At 41.8% G+C, this 15,092-nt stretch overlaps 3 protein-coding genes across 13 annotated transcripts in view; 1 reads left to right on the forward strand and 2 right to left on the reverse strand.

Moving 5' to 3' along the window:
* Positions 1-451, forward strand: part of cactin — a 20,700-nt gene extending 20,249 nt beyond the window's left edge. The window contains exon 10 of the mRNA XM_086270781.1: positions 1-451. This exon is cut by the window's left edge and continues 244 nt beyond it. Coding sequence (XP_086126907.1) covers positions 1-247 — 247 coding nt within the window. The 3' untranslated portion in view covers positions 248-451.
* Positions 452-533: 82 nt separating this feature from the next.
* sema4e (semaphorin 4e) lies at positions 534-9,109 on the reverse strand. Of its 11 annotated transcripts, none has more exons than XM_086270788.1 (16): positions 6,787-7,177; positions 6,582-6,661; positions 5,318-5,632; positions 5,011-5,156; positions 4,218-4,280; positions 4,042-4,140; positions 3,834-3,933; positions 3,637-3,744; positions 3,408-3,559; positions 3,086-3,264; positions 2,817-2,973; positions 2,463-2,685; positions 2,220-2,335; positions 1,793-1,965; positions 1,652-1,704; positions 534-1,542 (listed from the first exon to the last, which is right to left on the reverse strand). In XM_086270788.1, exons 3-16 carry the CDS (start codon positions 5,424-5,426, stop codon positions 983-985), a joined length of 2,238 nt encoding a protein of 745 aa, XP_086126914.1. In that variant the 5' UTR covers positions 5,427-5,632; positions 6,582-6,661; positions 6,787-7,177; the 3' UTR covers positions 534-982. The 11 variants fall into 11 exon arrangements, with proteins under 11 accessions (XP_086126914.1, XP_086126913.1, XP_086126912.1 ...); XM_086270787.1 differs by having other exon boundaries at positions 6,582-6,610; positions 6,733-7,177; XM_086270786.1 differs by having other exon boundaries at positions 5,318-6,341; positions 6,582-6,610; positions 6,733-7,177.
* stap2a (signal transducing adaptor family member 2a) lies at positions 9,042-15,048 on the reverse strand. Its single transcript, XM_086270796.1, has 11 exons — positions 14,651-15,048; positions 13,734-13,805; positions 13,529-13,648; positions 13,381-13,437; positions 13,145-13,296; positions 12,914-13,045; positions 12,739-12,808; positions 9,651-9,753; positions 9,476-9,571; positions 9,267-9,398; positions 9,042-9,181 (listed from the first exon to the last, which is right to left on the reverse strand). Exons 1-11 carry the CDS (start codon positions 14,894-14,896, stop codon positions 9,126-9,128), a joined length of 1,236 nt encoding a protein of 411 aa, XP_086126922.1. The 5' UTR covers positions 14,897-15,048; the 3' UTR covers positions 9,042-9,125.
* Positions 15,049-15,092: the final 44 nt, after the last annotated feature.

Genomic DNA, 15,092 nt, shown 5'->3' on the forward strand with positions numbered 1-15,092 from the left:
GTTCAACATCTTCTATCCAGATTTGATTGACAAGCGATCCACGCCGCAGTACTTCCTCGAGCCCAGTCCCGACAACAAGGACTTTGGGATTTTAAGGTTCCACGCGGGCCCGCCATATGAGGACATTGCTTTTAAGATCGTAAACAGGGAGTGGGAGTACTCGCACCGACACGGCTTTCGCTGTCAGTTCGCCAATGGGATCTTCCAGCTTTGGTTCCACTTCAAGAGGTATCGCTACAGGAGATAAATGCCACAGATCAGTACGGACCAAAGCCGCCAGTGACTGGGTTTTACACATGCTGTACAGTAAAGGTGCTTTGTTGTTTTTGTTTTAGCTGCTCTCTTAGAAAAGCAGTATTAAAGCTTCAAATCACTGTACTGATGTCTAAGAAAGCAGAACTGTAATTTAGTCAAAAAGTTACACATTAAAGATTTTTTTTCCCCCATTCTCCTTTTGGCCACTGGTTAATGGGTTTCATACAAACTTCACGTTAGAGATGAAACAGTAAGCATTTTAAACTCGCTGAAACAACTTAAAGAACATATAGAAATTGTTTAATTACAATAAAACAAAGTCTTGGTAGCTAGTGGTTACAGAATAAGTGGCTCGATTTCAATTACTGTACATTCCCTGTTTAACAAAAAAAAAAAAAAAAAAAAATCAAACCAGTCATTGCAACATATTCCAATCTGTGGTACTTAAAACAATTAGTAGGAATTTGAGCACAAACCTGCATATAAAACAAAAAGGCAGGAATTCAAGTACATCATATTTGTACCAAAAATAACTTAGTTTTATCAGTTTTGTTTATCAAAACAAGCATTTGAAATGTTTTTACATCCAAGTTTCTATGCAAATATTACCGCTGAACCCCTATTCTCATTAGTTCAGGGCAGAAATGAAACTGTTTCTGTCCCCCCCGCATTGATTTGACTCTAAAGTCTATCTTTGTTAATGTCATGCGCTTCAGCTTTGTGACTCTCAGTGTTGGTTGTTGTTACTGTTGCTGCTGATGACCACAGACTTTTCCTCTCTGGGTGCAGCTTGGTAGCTCACACCAGAGTGTAAAGCCTCCTGGTTCTGGCTCTCCTGAGATTGCTCTTCACTTTTACTCTTAAAGCAACTCCAAGGCATACACAGATGGCCTTTGTAAAAGTTCCAGGCCAAAAGGGCAAAAAAAGCAAGCCCCAAAAGAGCACATGCAACCTGCAGTCCTGTAACTGATGCACAATCAGTCTGAGCTTGGGTATCCAGTGTCCTATCACCTGAGTCTGATAGGTCAATTGTGACCAGATGCTCAATTACAGTTATGCTGTGCTTTTTAGCTCTGGAGTGCTCCACAGACAAGCAGCGGTAATGACCGGCATCGCTTAATGAAACATTCTGGATCAGAAGTCCGTCTTGTAGCTGAAGTGCAGCTGAAGGCGTCAGATCAATATTGTTCTTCTGCCACATGATTTTTCCCAAGCTGGAAAGGGGTAGACAGCTGAGCTTCAGGTCCTCACCTTCCCGGACGGACAAATTCACAGGCTTGATAGGGTCTGAAATTTCAACAGACACCCATAAATCCATTTTCAGTTTGACAACTGCAACAGATCACATGCAGAAACGTGCAAACTCCAGAAGATTCAGTTTCATGAATAAACTCACCAGCATCAGGGCAGAGGGAAGCATCTCCAACTTTCAAACTTTGAATTATTTCACTACAAAAAAAAGAGCAAGTAAATGGAAAATTAGTTTGCATATACAACATCAATATCACTTGGTCCTTGTCTTTAAAGTGATGCCTACCGGTGTGATTTAGAAATGAAAACGCATTTCCCCAGAGCACTGTTCCAGCCACAGTACGGGTCTCTGGCTAGAACACAGTCCATACAGGATGAGGACCTCTCACAGGTGGCCAGTGGTATCTGGGCTACTCCAGTGTCTGAGCCTGCATAGAGCTGACCATGTACATCTTGGATCTATGACAGAAACACAGAGCACCGATGATGCTGATGTACATTGACACCAAACATATTGAACCTGTTTATTCTTTCTGAGAAGACTCTTTATAAATAACTTAAATATGTGTTTTTTCACATTCTTGATGAATCCCGTCTTGCTGAAGGATAAAAAATAAATAAATAAAAATGGAATGGAATTCCTGAAACAATATCACTACTGAGGCATCAGCTGTGATATAAACTTTTTTAAATGAATGGTTATCTCAAATTACCGTGATATTTGAGAATTTAAGAATCTTGATTGGCTGACGGGGGTGGAAGATTTGTACTTCCTCTATGATGAACATCTCTCCGTCGTAGTTCACAGCTTTCAGCACTGTGCCTTTGTCTTTTGTATAAAAACAAGAAAACATATTTACATGCATAAAGTCCAGTATGCTTACCACTGTTAAGTCATCAAAAACAGCAAAATGGACAATAAACAGGAAGTGACAGAATGATGTACTGATGCAAACCTGTGCCTATAAACATCACGGGGTACTTGTTGCCATCTGCAGCTTTCATTTGGTTTACTATGATTTGTGTGAATGTAGCTCCTCTGCGCACCAATAGAGGTTTATCTCCTATTGGCTGGATAACCTGGTCCATGAGGGGCTTGTCCTTGACAAACTGAAGGGTTCGGTCTGGTAGATCCAAAGTTTTATGTATGCCCGCTTTACGAGCTGCATTATTTATACACTAGCAAAGGATCAACAAAAAGGAAAGAGAGAGCAGGGTGCAAAAAGGAATCAGCTTCCTGCTAGGGTTTTCTTTAAAAAAAATAAAATAAAATAAAATAAAATGCACAAGGGAATTTTGGGAAGACTTACAGCTCCAGGCCGAGGGATGGGCACTTCTCCGCTATACATCACCCACTTAACAAAGGAGGTTTCTACGGGGACTGGGGTCTTGTACTTCCCCTCTGCAAACACTCGGCTTATGTCTGACACGCGGTACGCACACACTGCAGACAAGTCTGATGTGTCCCTTAAATAAACACACACACCAAACATGCAGGACATCTTAGCCAACTGGTGTCCTAAAGACATAAAAGAGGAAGTTAGCCTTTTCCTTCTTACACAAACATGTCCAAACTTACAACTGTGCTGTGAAGACGGTGTAAAAAATACAGCTCTTCCAATCCTTCTCGGGGTCACACCAGCGGTATGCGTCCCGGATAATGTACGGCAGCTGGGACTCCAGCACCGGACAGTCTATTCTAGCTTTCAAGAAGGTTGTCCACTTTTTCTGCAAAGTCCTTAGACCGCCAAGATCCCCCTGTGAACACAGAAATTCATAACAGGAGGAAAAATACACATAGCAACGAAACAACGGAAAGGGCTGCAGGAGCACAAATGGAGGAAGTGCCATTTATGTGCCATTGTCATTGGAAGTGCATGCAATGTAAAACCTTTTATCACCTTGCAGACGCGGGCCACGCGGGACACCACCAGTTTGTTGTAGCAGTCACACTCCACAGCGGTCTCACTAAAGAACAGGTAAACTTTGTCGTCATCTCCGCTTTCACTTTCCTTGCTCTCTTGCATCTGAGCCATGGAAACAAAGGTGGGCTCTGGCACAAGAAGAAAAGAAATCTTTAACTTTGACTCAACTAATAGGTTTAAAAAATTTTTTTTTTTTATATCTTACCATTAAGCCAGGAGCTTTTAAACTCAGTCCGTATGTTACCAGACGAGCGTATTAGGACGGGTTCAGAGCCGAGGAAGTTCATTGACGTGGCTGAGTAAAGATCATCACCTAACGAGACCAGAGAGCAAAAGAAAATCTGTTTGCTCTGCTAATCTTTTCAACAGGTTTCTTAGTGTAGTTGGCAAATTTCTACCTACCTGCCATGATTGAAGCGTATCTCTGGAAAGGATCAAATGGACACTTCCCTTTGCCATCCTCCATCTCCTTCTCAAAAGTCAATGCATCACCTGAAAAGGACTGCACCGGCAAACACCGTTTTATCTTTGGAATTATTCTGCACTTATTGTGAAGCTGATGAAAAGCCACAAAAACCATCTATTCAATCAGTTAGTGAATTTATCTCACCACGTATTTGCACTCGGGATCAAAAGCATTGGTTCCACACACATACATTCTGTCATCTCCCACCTCATGCAGGATCCTGATATAGTTCAAGCACTCCGTCTGTGAAAGGAATTCAAGAACCAGTGACTGCCTCTGCTTAATGTAAATTGACCTTTACAAAACTACAATTAACCAACCTCTGCATTTTTTCCTTTGTTTTTACATTCTGTCTTTTTTGCTGGAGTTGCTTCCCATGCAGCCTAAAATATAAAAAACACAATTTTGGTCACACTTCAAAAAAATTAATAGAAGTTCTGTTGAATAGGGTAAAGTTTGGGCCTGTCATAATAACTGATTGATGACAAACGTTATGACAAGTCCACAACTCTGACATTGCTTTCATTACTGGTCACACTACTCTGTGTGGTAGGAGAACATGTTTCTCAGGGCTAACAGGTTTTCTGCTGTACAGAACAATACTTCCAACGTTTACATTTTTTTAAAGGAAGCACAGCTGCTGTTAAGATGGTTAAACTGTGAAGATGTGGCTAAAATTGTTGCTGAACAGGAAGTGTTGCGGCTCAAATGAGATGATCTGCTTTAGTATGTCTGCTAGCTTTATTTACACTGTGTTAAGAATCAACGGTCAAATACGCCATGATACTTGCCATTTTTTGACTGTAGCTGATCATTAATAAGGTGCAATCTGAGGTGAAAACAGGATAAATTCATGTGAAGGAAGAGTAATTTAAGGACAAAGTTTTAAACAGGTTTTTTTCCCATCTTTGAAAAATGTGTCAAAACTCTGGTTATGAGACTTCCTGTTAAGCTGGTGGTATGGTATGGTATGGTATGGTATGGTATGGGAAATGGTCTTATCGGCTATGTTGGGCACTTGCCCTGGATTGGTGAAAGAGATTGCTTTAAAAGGAATAAAGTGGGTGCTGCCTGTTAAAAAAAACAAACAAACAAAAAAAACGGTGTTCTTACTGAAGCACGTTTCTGGGAGATGTTATAGAGGTCAAGTGCGTACACTTTTTCCCTAGCACCAAGCATGAGCACGCCTTTATCTTCTATCAACAGCATGGTGGAGTAGTTATAGACATCATTCTCACTAAAAAAACGAGCATTGTCCCCTAAGGGAAAAAAAAGAGACAGCAGACAAATGATTAACTCGGCAACCACCAGTGATTAAATCCCATTTCCTTTTGAGTCAGTCCAAATTATATGAGCTAACACAAGCTGACGCACTGTAAGTCAAGTTGCAAGTTACACAAGACAAAAGAGCAGCGCTTACTGTGATAAGGCACAGATCTGCGGGGGATGCAGTTCAGTGGTAAGTTTTCCTTGGCCATCAAGGCCAGAGGCAGCAGGCAGAAGACAGTGAGGGACAGCAGCAGATTCATGGCTCCTTTTGCTCAAGCTCAGAGGATTTTTGGCTTTATTGTTTCCTCAACAGTCAGTCATAGAGCGGTAAAGGCGGCAGGGTGGCATCTATGACGTGATGTGGTCTGTGGTGTTTGAAGGGTAGCAGCCCCTTTACTGGCCCCGCTCTGCAGGCTGTCCATGGGGAGATGGATGGCACGGACCAAAGACACAAAGGCGATGGGGGCTGAAAAATACAAGGGTGTACAAGATATTAAAAACGGTTCATGAGTAAAGAAGGAAAAGTATAGAACCTTAATGGATGTACAGCACAACACCAGGACAATAGCTGACAGGGGTAAACATTAAAGTGCATCAAAACAAAGTGTAAGAAACTTAGCCAAAAAAAAAAAGGGGGGGGGGGGGGAAGAAAGAAAAGAAAAAGTAAAGGAATCGCCAGAAAGGACAGAGTGAGCTAAAGTCAGCACTGCAGTAATTCTGTCAGTGCCATAGTGATGTTAATGCAGGGCCATGAAAAGCATTCAGCAGGGTGCAGGGATGTCAACCTCAGCTCTCCTGCAGCACCAAGCACCGAAACAATGAAAGATTCACACAGAGTGCCAAATTCTGGGCTCGATTAGAGACGAGCTCTTGCACAAAGTTGGCTGCAAGGAAGTTAGATGCAAGAGTGGTTTCACTGCACAGAGCAAGAAACTGAGGTAACCTTTAATTAGGTCGTTGTTACAAAAGGAGCATCTGTTTTCATTACTCTCACAGTAATCAAATTTGAAGTAATGATGTGTGTGTTACCTGATGAGCCACAACATGTCAGAGAATGCACCCCGATAAGATTATTTAGCCTTGAGGGCCAATCCCAGCTTCACTCTACACCCACACGCAGGCGCACACGCACACACTCACAGCACAATGCCTCTCATGTTTACGTTCAACTGAATCTGGACAGTAGAACAAACCCGATAAGTGTGTGAAAATCAATGTAGAAACAAAAATCCATAAAATAAATGAGAATTTAACAGTACGCTACTTAGCTAAACTAGTTATAATAATAGTAATAAAGTACGTTACCCCATGTAGTGAAGCTTTAACGTGAAATTCACCCTGAAGCTGTTAATAAAGTAGCTCTTGCAGGTTAGCTAAGAGTGAGCAAACACTCGAATCACAAGTTAATGTCTTACCTGCGCACGGACACACCCCAAGGTTTCCTCTAAGAAAAAAAAATAGTCCCAGCACCTGTTTACGACATATTTCACCACCGCTTCACGGATAGTTTGATAGTTTAAAAAACAAAAACAAATAAACAAGGCAAAATCAAAAACTCCCACATACCTTTAGCAAACACTCAATAAAAGTGTGAACAACTGAGACTAACGTCTAACGTACCCCAGAGGTGTCAGACGTTGGCCGTAGCCAGCAGCTTCACTGAGATTTATTATCTGCAAGCTTGCGTCTAAAAATCAGCGACCGCACAAAAAATTAAAACGGAAAGGCGCTCAAGCAACGGCTCAGCAGCCCGTCAGCCTCCAGTGAGTGTTTCTAAAGACACAGCGGTGCTTCGTTTCTGTCCACAGCCTCTCTCAGCGGTCATATCCCTCGGTCGGTGAAAGGATCTGAATGGCCGGGGCTCCTACTCCGGACAGCCGCGCAGGGTTTTTTTTTTTTTTTTAACTAGTCCCCCACACCCCTTCAGAGTGTGGCGGAAGGCGCTGACCTCCGGTCTGATTAAGTGTTCGTTATAGTACTACTACTGTCGGTAGAAGGCACAGCTGACTCCAGCTGGGCGGATCAGGTAAACCGTAAAAACACCTGGCAGCGTGTCCAAACAGGAGTGATGAAGCAATGCAACATAGCAGGGCGGCGTGTTGTTATCTGCCCTCCACGATGGAAACGATGTATTTACATTAATGCCACCATCATCTCCCTGCATGTGCAATATTCTGGCACTATAATAATCCTGCACATGCACAGAAATATGAAAAGCGCAGAGAACTGATGCATATTTGTTATGATCTTATAGTTACATTTGATTGAGACGCCACAAATCAAGAGAAAGGTTGTAGAGAAAGGGGAGATAGAGGGTTAGCCACTTTGTTATTAAACAAAGAAGCATGTTTGACAAGGTAAATAGATTGATTTTTCTTCTAACTTAGCAAAACCTCAGACTTTAAAAATATTCTCCTTGCTTCCAATTGAAATCAAATGTCTAGCCGTATTTCTGGCAAGACATTTCTAACCGTTTAAATGTGTAGAAACTGTCGATTACATATTAACATTTATTTCTGATAGTTGTCGAGATCGTGGAAGGACTAAAATCGCAATAATCCCCATGTTAATACCTTAACTTTTAACCTAAAAGATTTTTTTAAAGGAAAAACAGGGCACCAATAGTCTTTCTAATCATCAACTGATAACAGTGGAATTTATCAATACTATCTCGATAACAAGAGGCCTTAACTCACAACGGATCCATGCAAAAACACATTTAATTCTTCAGATATCCAACTACCTTTGATAATAATAAAGTAGACGAGACAATCATGTACCAACATACAAGAAATTGTTCACTGCAAGACATTTAAGAGTCATTTGACACTGATCTGTAAACGTTTTTTACACGTAGAGTTACTTGTCGTTGTTTGAGCACCTTCAGACCTATAATCATTTAACTGTAGTGCAGCTGGAAAAAAAAACTATAACAAAAGTTTCAGGTTTACTCTGCAAAGTAAAGGGGTTGACCTATTGAAAGTGATTGTGCTCATTAGGGTTATGGGACAGACGTACCACAAGAGGGCGCCCTCACTTATGACTACACTAGACTGATTTTTTTTCTTTTTCCCTTTTTCTTACAGAGGAACAGAAATCATCTAGAGTTACATACAGTCTGTGGTTTCCAGGCAGGTCTGGTCAATCATAGCACCATACAATAGCACGTACACAAGAGAAGAGAATAAGGAAACACGCACAACACAGTTAAAGTTGAGCTGTAAATGAGCTACATTGTGTCAACAGCAGTGTTAATGGTTGCTTATCAGTCAGATGTAGGACTCGGAGCAGGCAGGCAGAGTGTGCAGCTAAGTTGTATTGTTATTATTCCAGTCATGCTACATGTAGTGATGTGAATGAGGTGACTCAAGGAGCTGAGCATGCCTGGATTTGTCTCATGTCAGAGTTTGTTGCATTGGAGTTGATCATGGCAGTCTACATGTTTTTTAAGTGGTTTCCAGTGTTGTAGCAGCAGTTTAGCACCCAGTATTTTTTCATTTATTTGTTTGTTTTTTTGGCTCAAACGGGAAAACATGAAGCTCAACTGGAGGTCCGATATGTGCCAGTCCTTCTGTGAGTGATTCATAGTTCTTGTGGACTGTATTTTTGCTCGGAGGCAGGTTGTAAACAATATTATGCAACTGGACAACGCGCAAGTGGGTCATCAGCCAACCAGGGCGGGCAGCATTTTGAGAGATTGCATGAAAGTAATCTGTGATAACCAGTCGGTCTTGCTCTTAGGGAGCTAGCCAGAGTCAGTTAACTCATGTCAAATCTAACAACATAAATACTGAAACAAACATACACAGTTTTAAGGTTCCCCAAGAGAAAGTAGTGGTTCTGTAGTCCCTTGTCTTCCACATTGAAGGCACAGGATGAGCACGTAGCTGCAGTGAGAGTAGGTTTGGCACCGAAGATTGTGTATGCTGTGACAGGAAGTCCCTCCCAATCAGTAAAAGTCACTCCTGACTCGCTCGTCTCTTCTCCAGCTTCATTTTCAGCTCCTCATTGAGCGCTGTGGACAACCAGGGATAAACAATTTGGGATTAAAGGACTGCAGATAAACTGCCGCCAATGAAATCAGCACATCTTGTACTCACTCTGTGTGAGAGGTGAAGGGGAGAGGATGAGTCGTCTCATCGGGTTGCTGGGCGAGGCCGGGACTGGTGAGGTCAGAATGCGACGGTCTGGGGCGGGGGACCTGGACAGGGGACTGCTGGAGGACCAACGATCTGCACCAGAATGGGAGCAGTGATCACGATATACTCTCTGCCTCTCATTGCACATGGTTTATATGACCGGCACAAACCTTGTTTTGGAGGAAGGACAGGGGCCCTAGGCAGGGGGCTTGAGGGGGCAGTGTGGAGGATCCTCTCTCCATTCTCATCATTGGCAGAAACATATGCTGATGACATAAACTTAACAAAATTAGTATTAAGAATTTGTTTAAAAAGGTGGGTGAGAAATGTTTAGTAATGCCTCACTTATATTCTCCTCATAAGGCTCCTCGAGTAGGAAAGGCTGAAGAGTTCCTGCTGTTTTCTCTACTAGTGCATCAATGACCTCATGAAGAGTGGCACAGGGGATCTGCAAGAAGATACCTCTGTGTTATAATAATAATAACAATAAAAACAATAACATTAACTTAAAACACACAGCTACAGTGTGTTTCATAGTTTGGATAAGCTTTACATTAAAAATAAGTATACATAATCTAGCATACAGACAAATAGTCAATCATATGTTATTGACATACTCACCTCCATATACTCATTAGATCTAAACTACGGCTAAAAAAATAATGGGAGAAAGATGAAGGGAAAGATAATCTATAAAAAATTAGTTTTCAGCAGTTGTTAAAAACAAAACACAGATTCACCCGACCTGATAGGCTGAGGGAAGCTGTTCTAAAGTTTGGGCACTCCAACTTCAAAAGCACCTCAATATCACCTCAGGCTTAAAAGTAAAAATGTGGAACGGTTCAAAGAACCTGTTCAGATAAACTGACAGGCTGAGCAGCAAGAATAGAGGTGCCTCATCAGGGCCAGTGACTTTTTAATAGCAATCTTAAAGTTGTAAATTATGAAATGACAGCGACCGATTTTTGCAGCGTTTTTTTAAATGAAAGAATCAAGTCTGGATTCCCTTGGAGGTGTATTTCAAATTTCAGTTGCAGGTCAAAAATAATACCAAGGTTTTTAGAAGATCTGATATTGGTGGAGATGGGGAACAATGTAATTGGCTGGCCTCCCTGGAGAAATTGTCAGGGCTGAACACAAGAGCCTCAGTTTTACCAGTGTTGAGATGGAGAAAATGTAAATGCATGCAAATATTAATGGCAGTGAAGCATTTGCTGAGGTAGGAGAGGGCCCTGAGGTTGTTGGGCCTAACAGAAAAGTATAGCCGTGTATCATCAGCATAGCAAAGTAGCTGTTAAGCAGAAGACCGAGGGGTACTGCATATAAACAAACAAAAACCGGTCCAAAGATTGAGCCTTGGGGACTCCACATACAAGAAGCACAAATGAGGACATATAAGTGTTAATATGAAGTATAGCCCTGATTCTCCTGCTTTCTTCAATCTCTCTACTCAAATTTAGAATTTATGTCTTACAGTTCTATTTTCAAATAATGTTTTTAAGGCCTGTGTGCCAAAATATCCACAAAAATCCTCAAAACCTGAAAACTCAAAAAGCTTTAAAGGATTAATGTGAGGACAGAGCTATATTTGATTTGGACCAGCTGTCAGTACAGAGAAAATAACAGCTCTGAAGAGATCTGAAACATCAAGTTTGTATCTGACATCCTGCATAAAAGCTCTTTATTTAAAAAAAAAATTATCCAACATAGAGCATCATGGTTAAGTAGCTGTGATTCACAATAAAAGAGGTGAACTGAGACCCGTGTTTTTAATAATCTCATGCATCAGTCTGATCAGTTGGATTTAAGCGGTTTGATGTTTGCAAAAATAAACAAACAACAACACACATTTCTTCAATAAAAACACAGCCATGATGTAATGTTAAAATTCTGAATCTATAACAGTAAGGTCTATAAGTTTTTGATCAGGCCACAATTTTGTGAATTTTGGCTCTGTGCACCACCACGATTGATTTGAAATGATGCAAATAAACTCTTTGACTCTTAACTTTGATTCAAGACAAAAATAAATAGCATTGCCCATACAGAAACTACATCATTTTTTTTATATAAAAACTTAAACATTGTTTTCAGAGGGATTATTTTCAGTGCTTGAATGCAATCCTTTGCATACAAGGATTCTCTGTTGTCTGGAACTCATGGATATCACCAAACAATGTGGTTCCTTCTCTGTGATGCTCTGCCAGGCCCTTATGTGCAGCTGCTTTTGGTTGCTGCTTGTTAGTGGATTTCTGGGTTTTTTTCCCTTGCACAGGTGAAAAGCATGCTCATTTGAACGGAGATCCTGAGACTCACTCAACCACTTTCATTTCACTTCTCTGGCTTATCAAGCTCCTGGGTTACTTTTGCTATAACCTTTTCAAACTGTACCTTTTTTACTCAAAATGTATACATCCATTTCAAAGTTCACCCACTTACTTCTATGAGCAGTCATATCATCAGTAAACACTGGTGGACTTTGTTCCACTGGCAGCCATGCATGCACATGCTATAACGCTAATTCTGGTGTATTTTACAGCCGGTGTGATCTACTTTGGATCGTGTGCTGTTATTTTCCTTCTGCCCACTCTTCCCATTCTTGAGATAAAAGTTCATCTTGGTTTAATTTTCGCAAAGAATCTTATTGCACAATAATATATTGCTTTCTGTTTCCAAGCAAAGTCTAATCTGATCTTATTGTTCTTAAACGTAAACAGTGGTTTTTGTGTCTTGCCGTAAACCGTCTGCACATTCGTGAAGGCGTCTCTTGATTGCAGGCTTTGACAATGATACACTTACAGTGCCTCCTCGAGTGCTCTTAACTGGCTAGATGTTGTGAAGGGGTTTTTAATCAGTTAATTCCACAATCATCCACTTTACTTGTCTGTTATAGTCTTTAACATCTTTTAGTGTTGCTGAGCTGGAGAATGAAAGTATTTTTAGAAGCAGGTTTCGCCATTTGAAAGCCATAGTGATGACACTTGTGGCAGTTATTTATATGTGTCATCTGACCTAACTTTGATGGTCACTGAGATATAAAAGAATCCGCAGTCAAATCTGATAAACATTTTAAAAATGTGCTGACTTAACACCAAAATAAGATTTAAAATCACTGCTTTGTTACAAGTCTTGTATCTTGTGTCTCCTAAATGAAAAAAGGCACCCATGTCCACAATGTGTAATTACTTTTGAGCCTGTGAAAATGCTGTAGTTTCTAAATGGCTGATGCAATAATTGTTAAAATCCTTCCTTTTCTTTGTGTTTATGTCAATCACACCATTCCTGATCCACTGTGGTGTACACTAGAAAAATTAAACCTCTTCTCCTTTTCCTAATACTCATGAATCTGAAAGTAGGTCAGTTATACTAACATGTTTTACATTCCTCTTATGAAATGTTGTAAAACTGTAACTGATGACACTTGTGCACTTACAGGATTTTCAACATCAATGACATAACCACCTTGGTCCCTCTGTGTGACTCTGTAATGTCTGAAAACTGACCTGGAGCCACAAAAAAGAAAAAGACAGCATGTAATGATATTCTAGTTAACCTTTGATGTTTGTGATTTTGTAACTGCGGTTTTCAGATATTCAGAATGTGTTTACCCGTTGAGATCCTGTCGAGTAGTAACGGCCAACGAGCATCCGTCTCTGCCTGGACGAAGCAACATGTTGCCACAGTCTGGGTGTCTCTCTAAAAGGACTTCAGCCTCCGTCCGGGACACAGGCCGAAAACATCTGCAGATGAAACACACAGTATTACAGTTAATGTGGTGATATACCAAAGCCACTTTAGCTGCAGTGCATCTTCTCTATGTAGCACAGAGGAGCGCTCACGGTGGGATCTCTCCTACTAAAGGAACGGAGAGAGGCGAAGGAGGAGCTCGTGCAGGATTGCGACTTCTCCGCCTGGCTCTTTCTTTGTCCACCACCTCCTGTAGCATTTGTAGCTGCCCCGGCAGCAGTGTGAGATAGGATGGTACATTCAGCTGTAATTGGACAGGAAAAACATGTGAGAGGCAGGCTGGTACAGGGACGCAGGGACAGCAGCTGTGTAAAAGATTAACACCTACATCTATAACAGAGTAGAGGAATCCTTTCCACAGCTCCCGTGATTCCAAGTTTGGTGCCTGGAAAAGACAGCAGCAGCATTTTCTGTCTCAGCAAAGATTTGTTAATTTTAGCATCTTTGCGTCTGAGTGTGTGAGCCAAGTGGCTTACTGTGAGTTTGGTCTCTCCATCCTTCATTTGGAGGATGAGCCTAGCTGCCTCTAGGTTTCTGTCCCGGCTGCAGTCGTCCTTCAGGGACACAAAGCCGCTGAGGTCCAGCTTCTCCACATACTGTTGCACACATAATTATATTTTAGTGCCAGCACACTATTATATGAAAAAAGACACACAAGATGCTATATAATCTGGAACTTACATGAGTGTCCTTGGCGTTGTTGAAGAAATACAAAGAATTCCCACACAGGCACGTCCACAGCCGCCTGGATGCCTGTCACATACAGATGGACACACAGACCTGAACTAAAAATGTTAAACCAAAAAGGGCCAGTGCTGTCTTCCCTGTCAGTGTAATGGATATTTTCCTTTTATCACCCCCACATTTCCTGTCCCTGGAGATGGCTGTAGTGAGTGAGCCTCAGCTGCTGTCAGTCTGTGGCCATGGATCACTGCGACACCCTGCACCTGAGCCATGCTCACATTACATGTCCACATTGCATTAAAAAGGAGCCTAATCAGAGAGGGGTAGGACACCTGGGGAGTGTCTTCTTTATCGTCTTCCCTATAAATAAAGCTAATACGTGAAAGTATCCTTGGGCAAAACTGCCAATTTCTCTGTGTAACTTTATTTGAAATCTAGGATATGTATTTCAGAGATCAGACTGGCGGATCAATAATTCAAAAGATTGAGTGTCTGTGAGTCAGCTAATGGATTCTGAGTGGAAACACTTGGCTGGGGTACCGTTTGTGACAATCAGATGCCCCGTTATCAACAAAATACAGTCCTGTTCGGTTCATGTGGCAATAACATGTAATGTTCGACAGCAGTCGTGATTTCTGTCATTCAGACGCTGTGATTAGATGCTACATCGTTGCATGCTTTGCCTCCAATATGCTTCACCGCTGTGTGAATTAAATAAATCCCCGCCAGCAGCAGCAGTGCAGTTTCGCCTCACCCATTCTCGCACAATAAGGAAGTTGACAGCTCTCTGGGAATGGTGGCTCAGCCGGTGTGCGGTCCATACACACATATACACACACACACACCGACTTCCAGCATCTACAGGACGCGCCGAAACCAAAATACGGCAATTGATGTGCACCGGGTGAGCCTACCTTTTCTTTCGGTCCTCGCTTCTCCAGGTACCCTTCGTAGTAACAGGGCGGGAGCTGTGCCCGCTGCCCCCCTGGTCCGGAGCGCTGCCTGACGGGTGCAGCCGCCATGAGTGTCGCTGGCTGGCCACCGAACGAGGACAAAGGGGCGCTGAGTAATTCGGGGACTGACACGCCTTCCCCGATGAGATAGTGCCGTGGCAATAATCCAACAGCTGGTTGATGCAGCCTGCTGTGTCTGGGGGTCATGCAGACGGGTGGTTATAGAGATTAAAAATAGGATGACTGGGGGATGAAGTCCCAAGTATTGAGATGTTTAGTGAGCAAGAAAAAAAAGAGCATTTGTCGAAACGTCAAAATATGTATTGTGTGATAATCAACGAAAAAAAAAAAAAAAAAAAAAAAAATCAAAACAAAAACTGTAGCAGTTTAGTTTTACACAGAC

This window comes from Aulonocara sp. 'chitande type north' Nkhata Bay, linkage group LG18 (genome assembly GCF_057382095.1).
Source record: "Aulonocara sp. 'chitande type north' Nkhata Bay isolate Kocher_YH1m ecotype deep benthic linkage group LG18, A_spYH_male_GT1.1, whole genome shotgun sequence".
In the NCBI taxonomy this organism is placed as follows: Eukaryota; Metazoa; Chordata; class Actinopteri; order Cichliformes; family Cichlidae; genus Aulonocara; species Aulonocara sp. 'chitande type north' Nkhata Bay.

Coding starts and splice junctions, on each gene's coding strand:
- stap2a (XM_086270796.1), bottom strand. CDS start 14,896: ATGACCCCCAGACACAGCAGGCTGCATCAACCAGCTGTTGGATTATTG. Junction 13,438..13,528: donor ATGGAGAGACCAAACTCACA/GTAAGCCACTTG, acceptor TGTCTTTTCCAG/GCACCAAACTTGGAATCACG. Junction 13,046..13,144: donor TTAGTAGGAGAGATCCCACC/GTGAGCGCTCCT, acceptor TTTCATCTGCAG/ATGTTTTCGGCCTGTGTCCC.
- sema4e (XM_086270792.1), bottom strand. CDS start 5,426: ATGAATCTGCTGCTGTCCCTCACTGTCTTCTGCCTGCTGCCTCTGGCC. Junction 3,934..4,041: donor ATCCCGAGTGCAAATACGTG/GTGAGATAAATT, acceptor TTGCCGGTGCAG/TCCTTTTCAGGTGATGCATT. Junction 2,974..3,085: donor ACCGTCTTCACAGCACAGTT/GTAAGTTTGGAC, acceptor TGTTTATTTAAG/GGACACATCAGACTTGTCTG.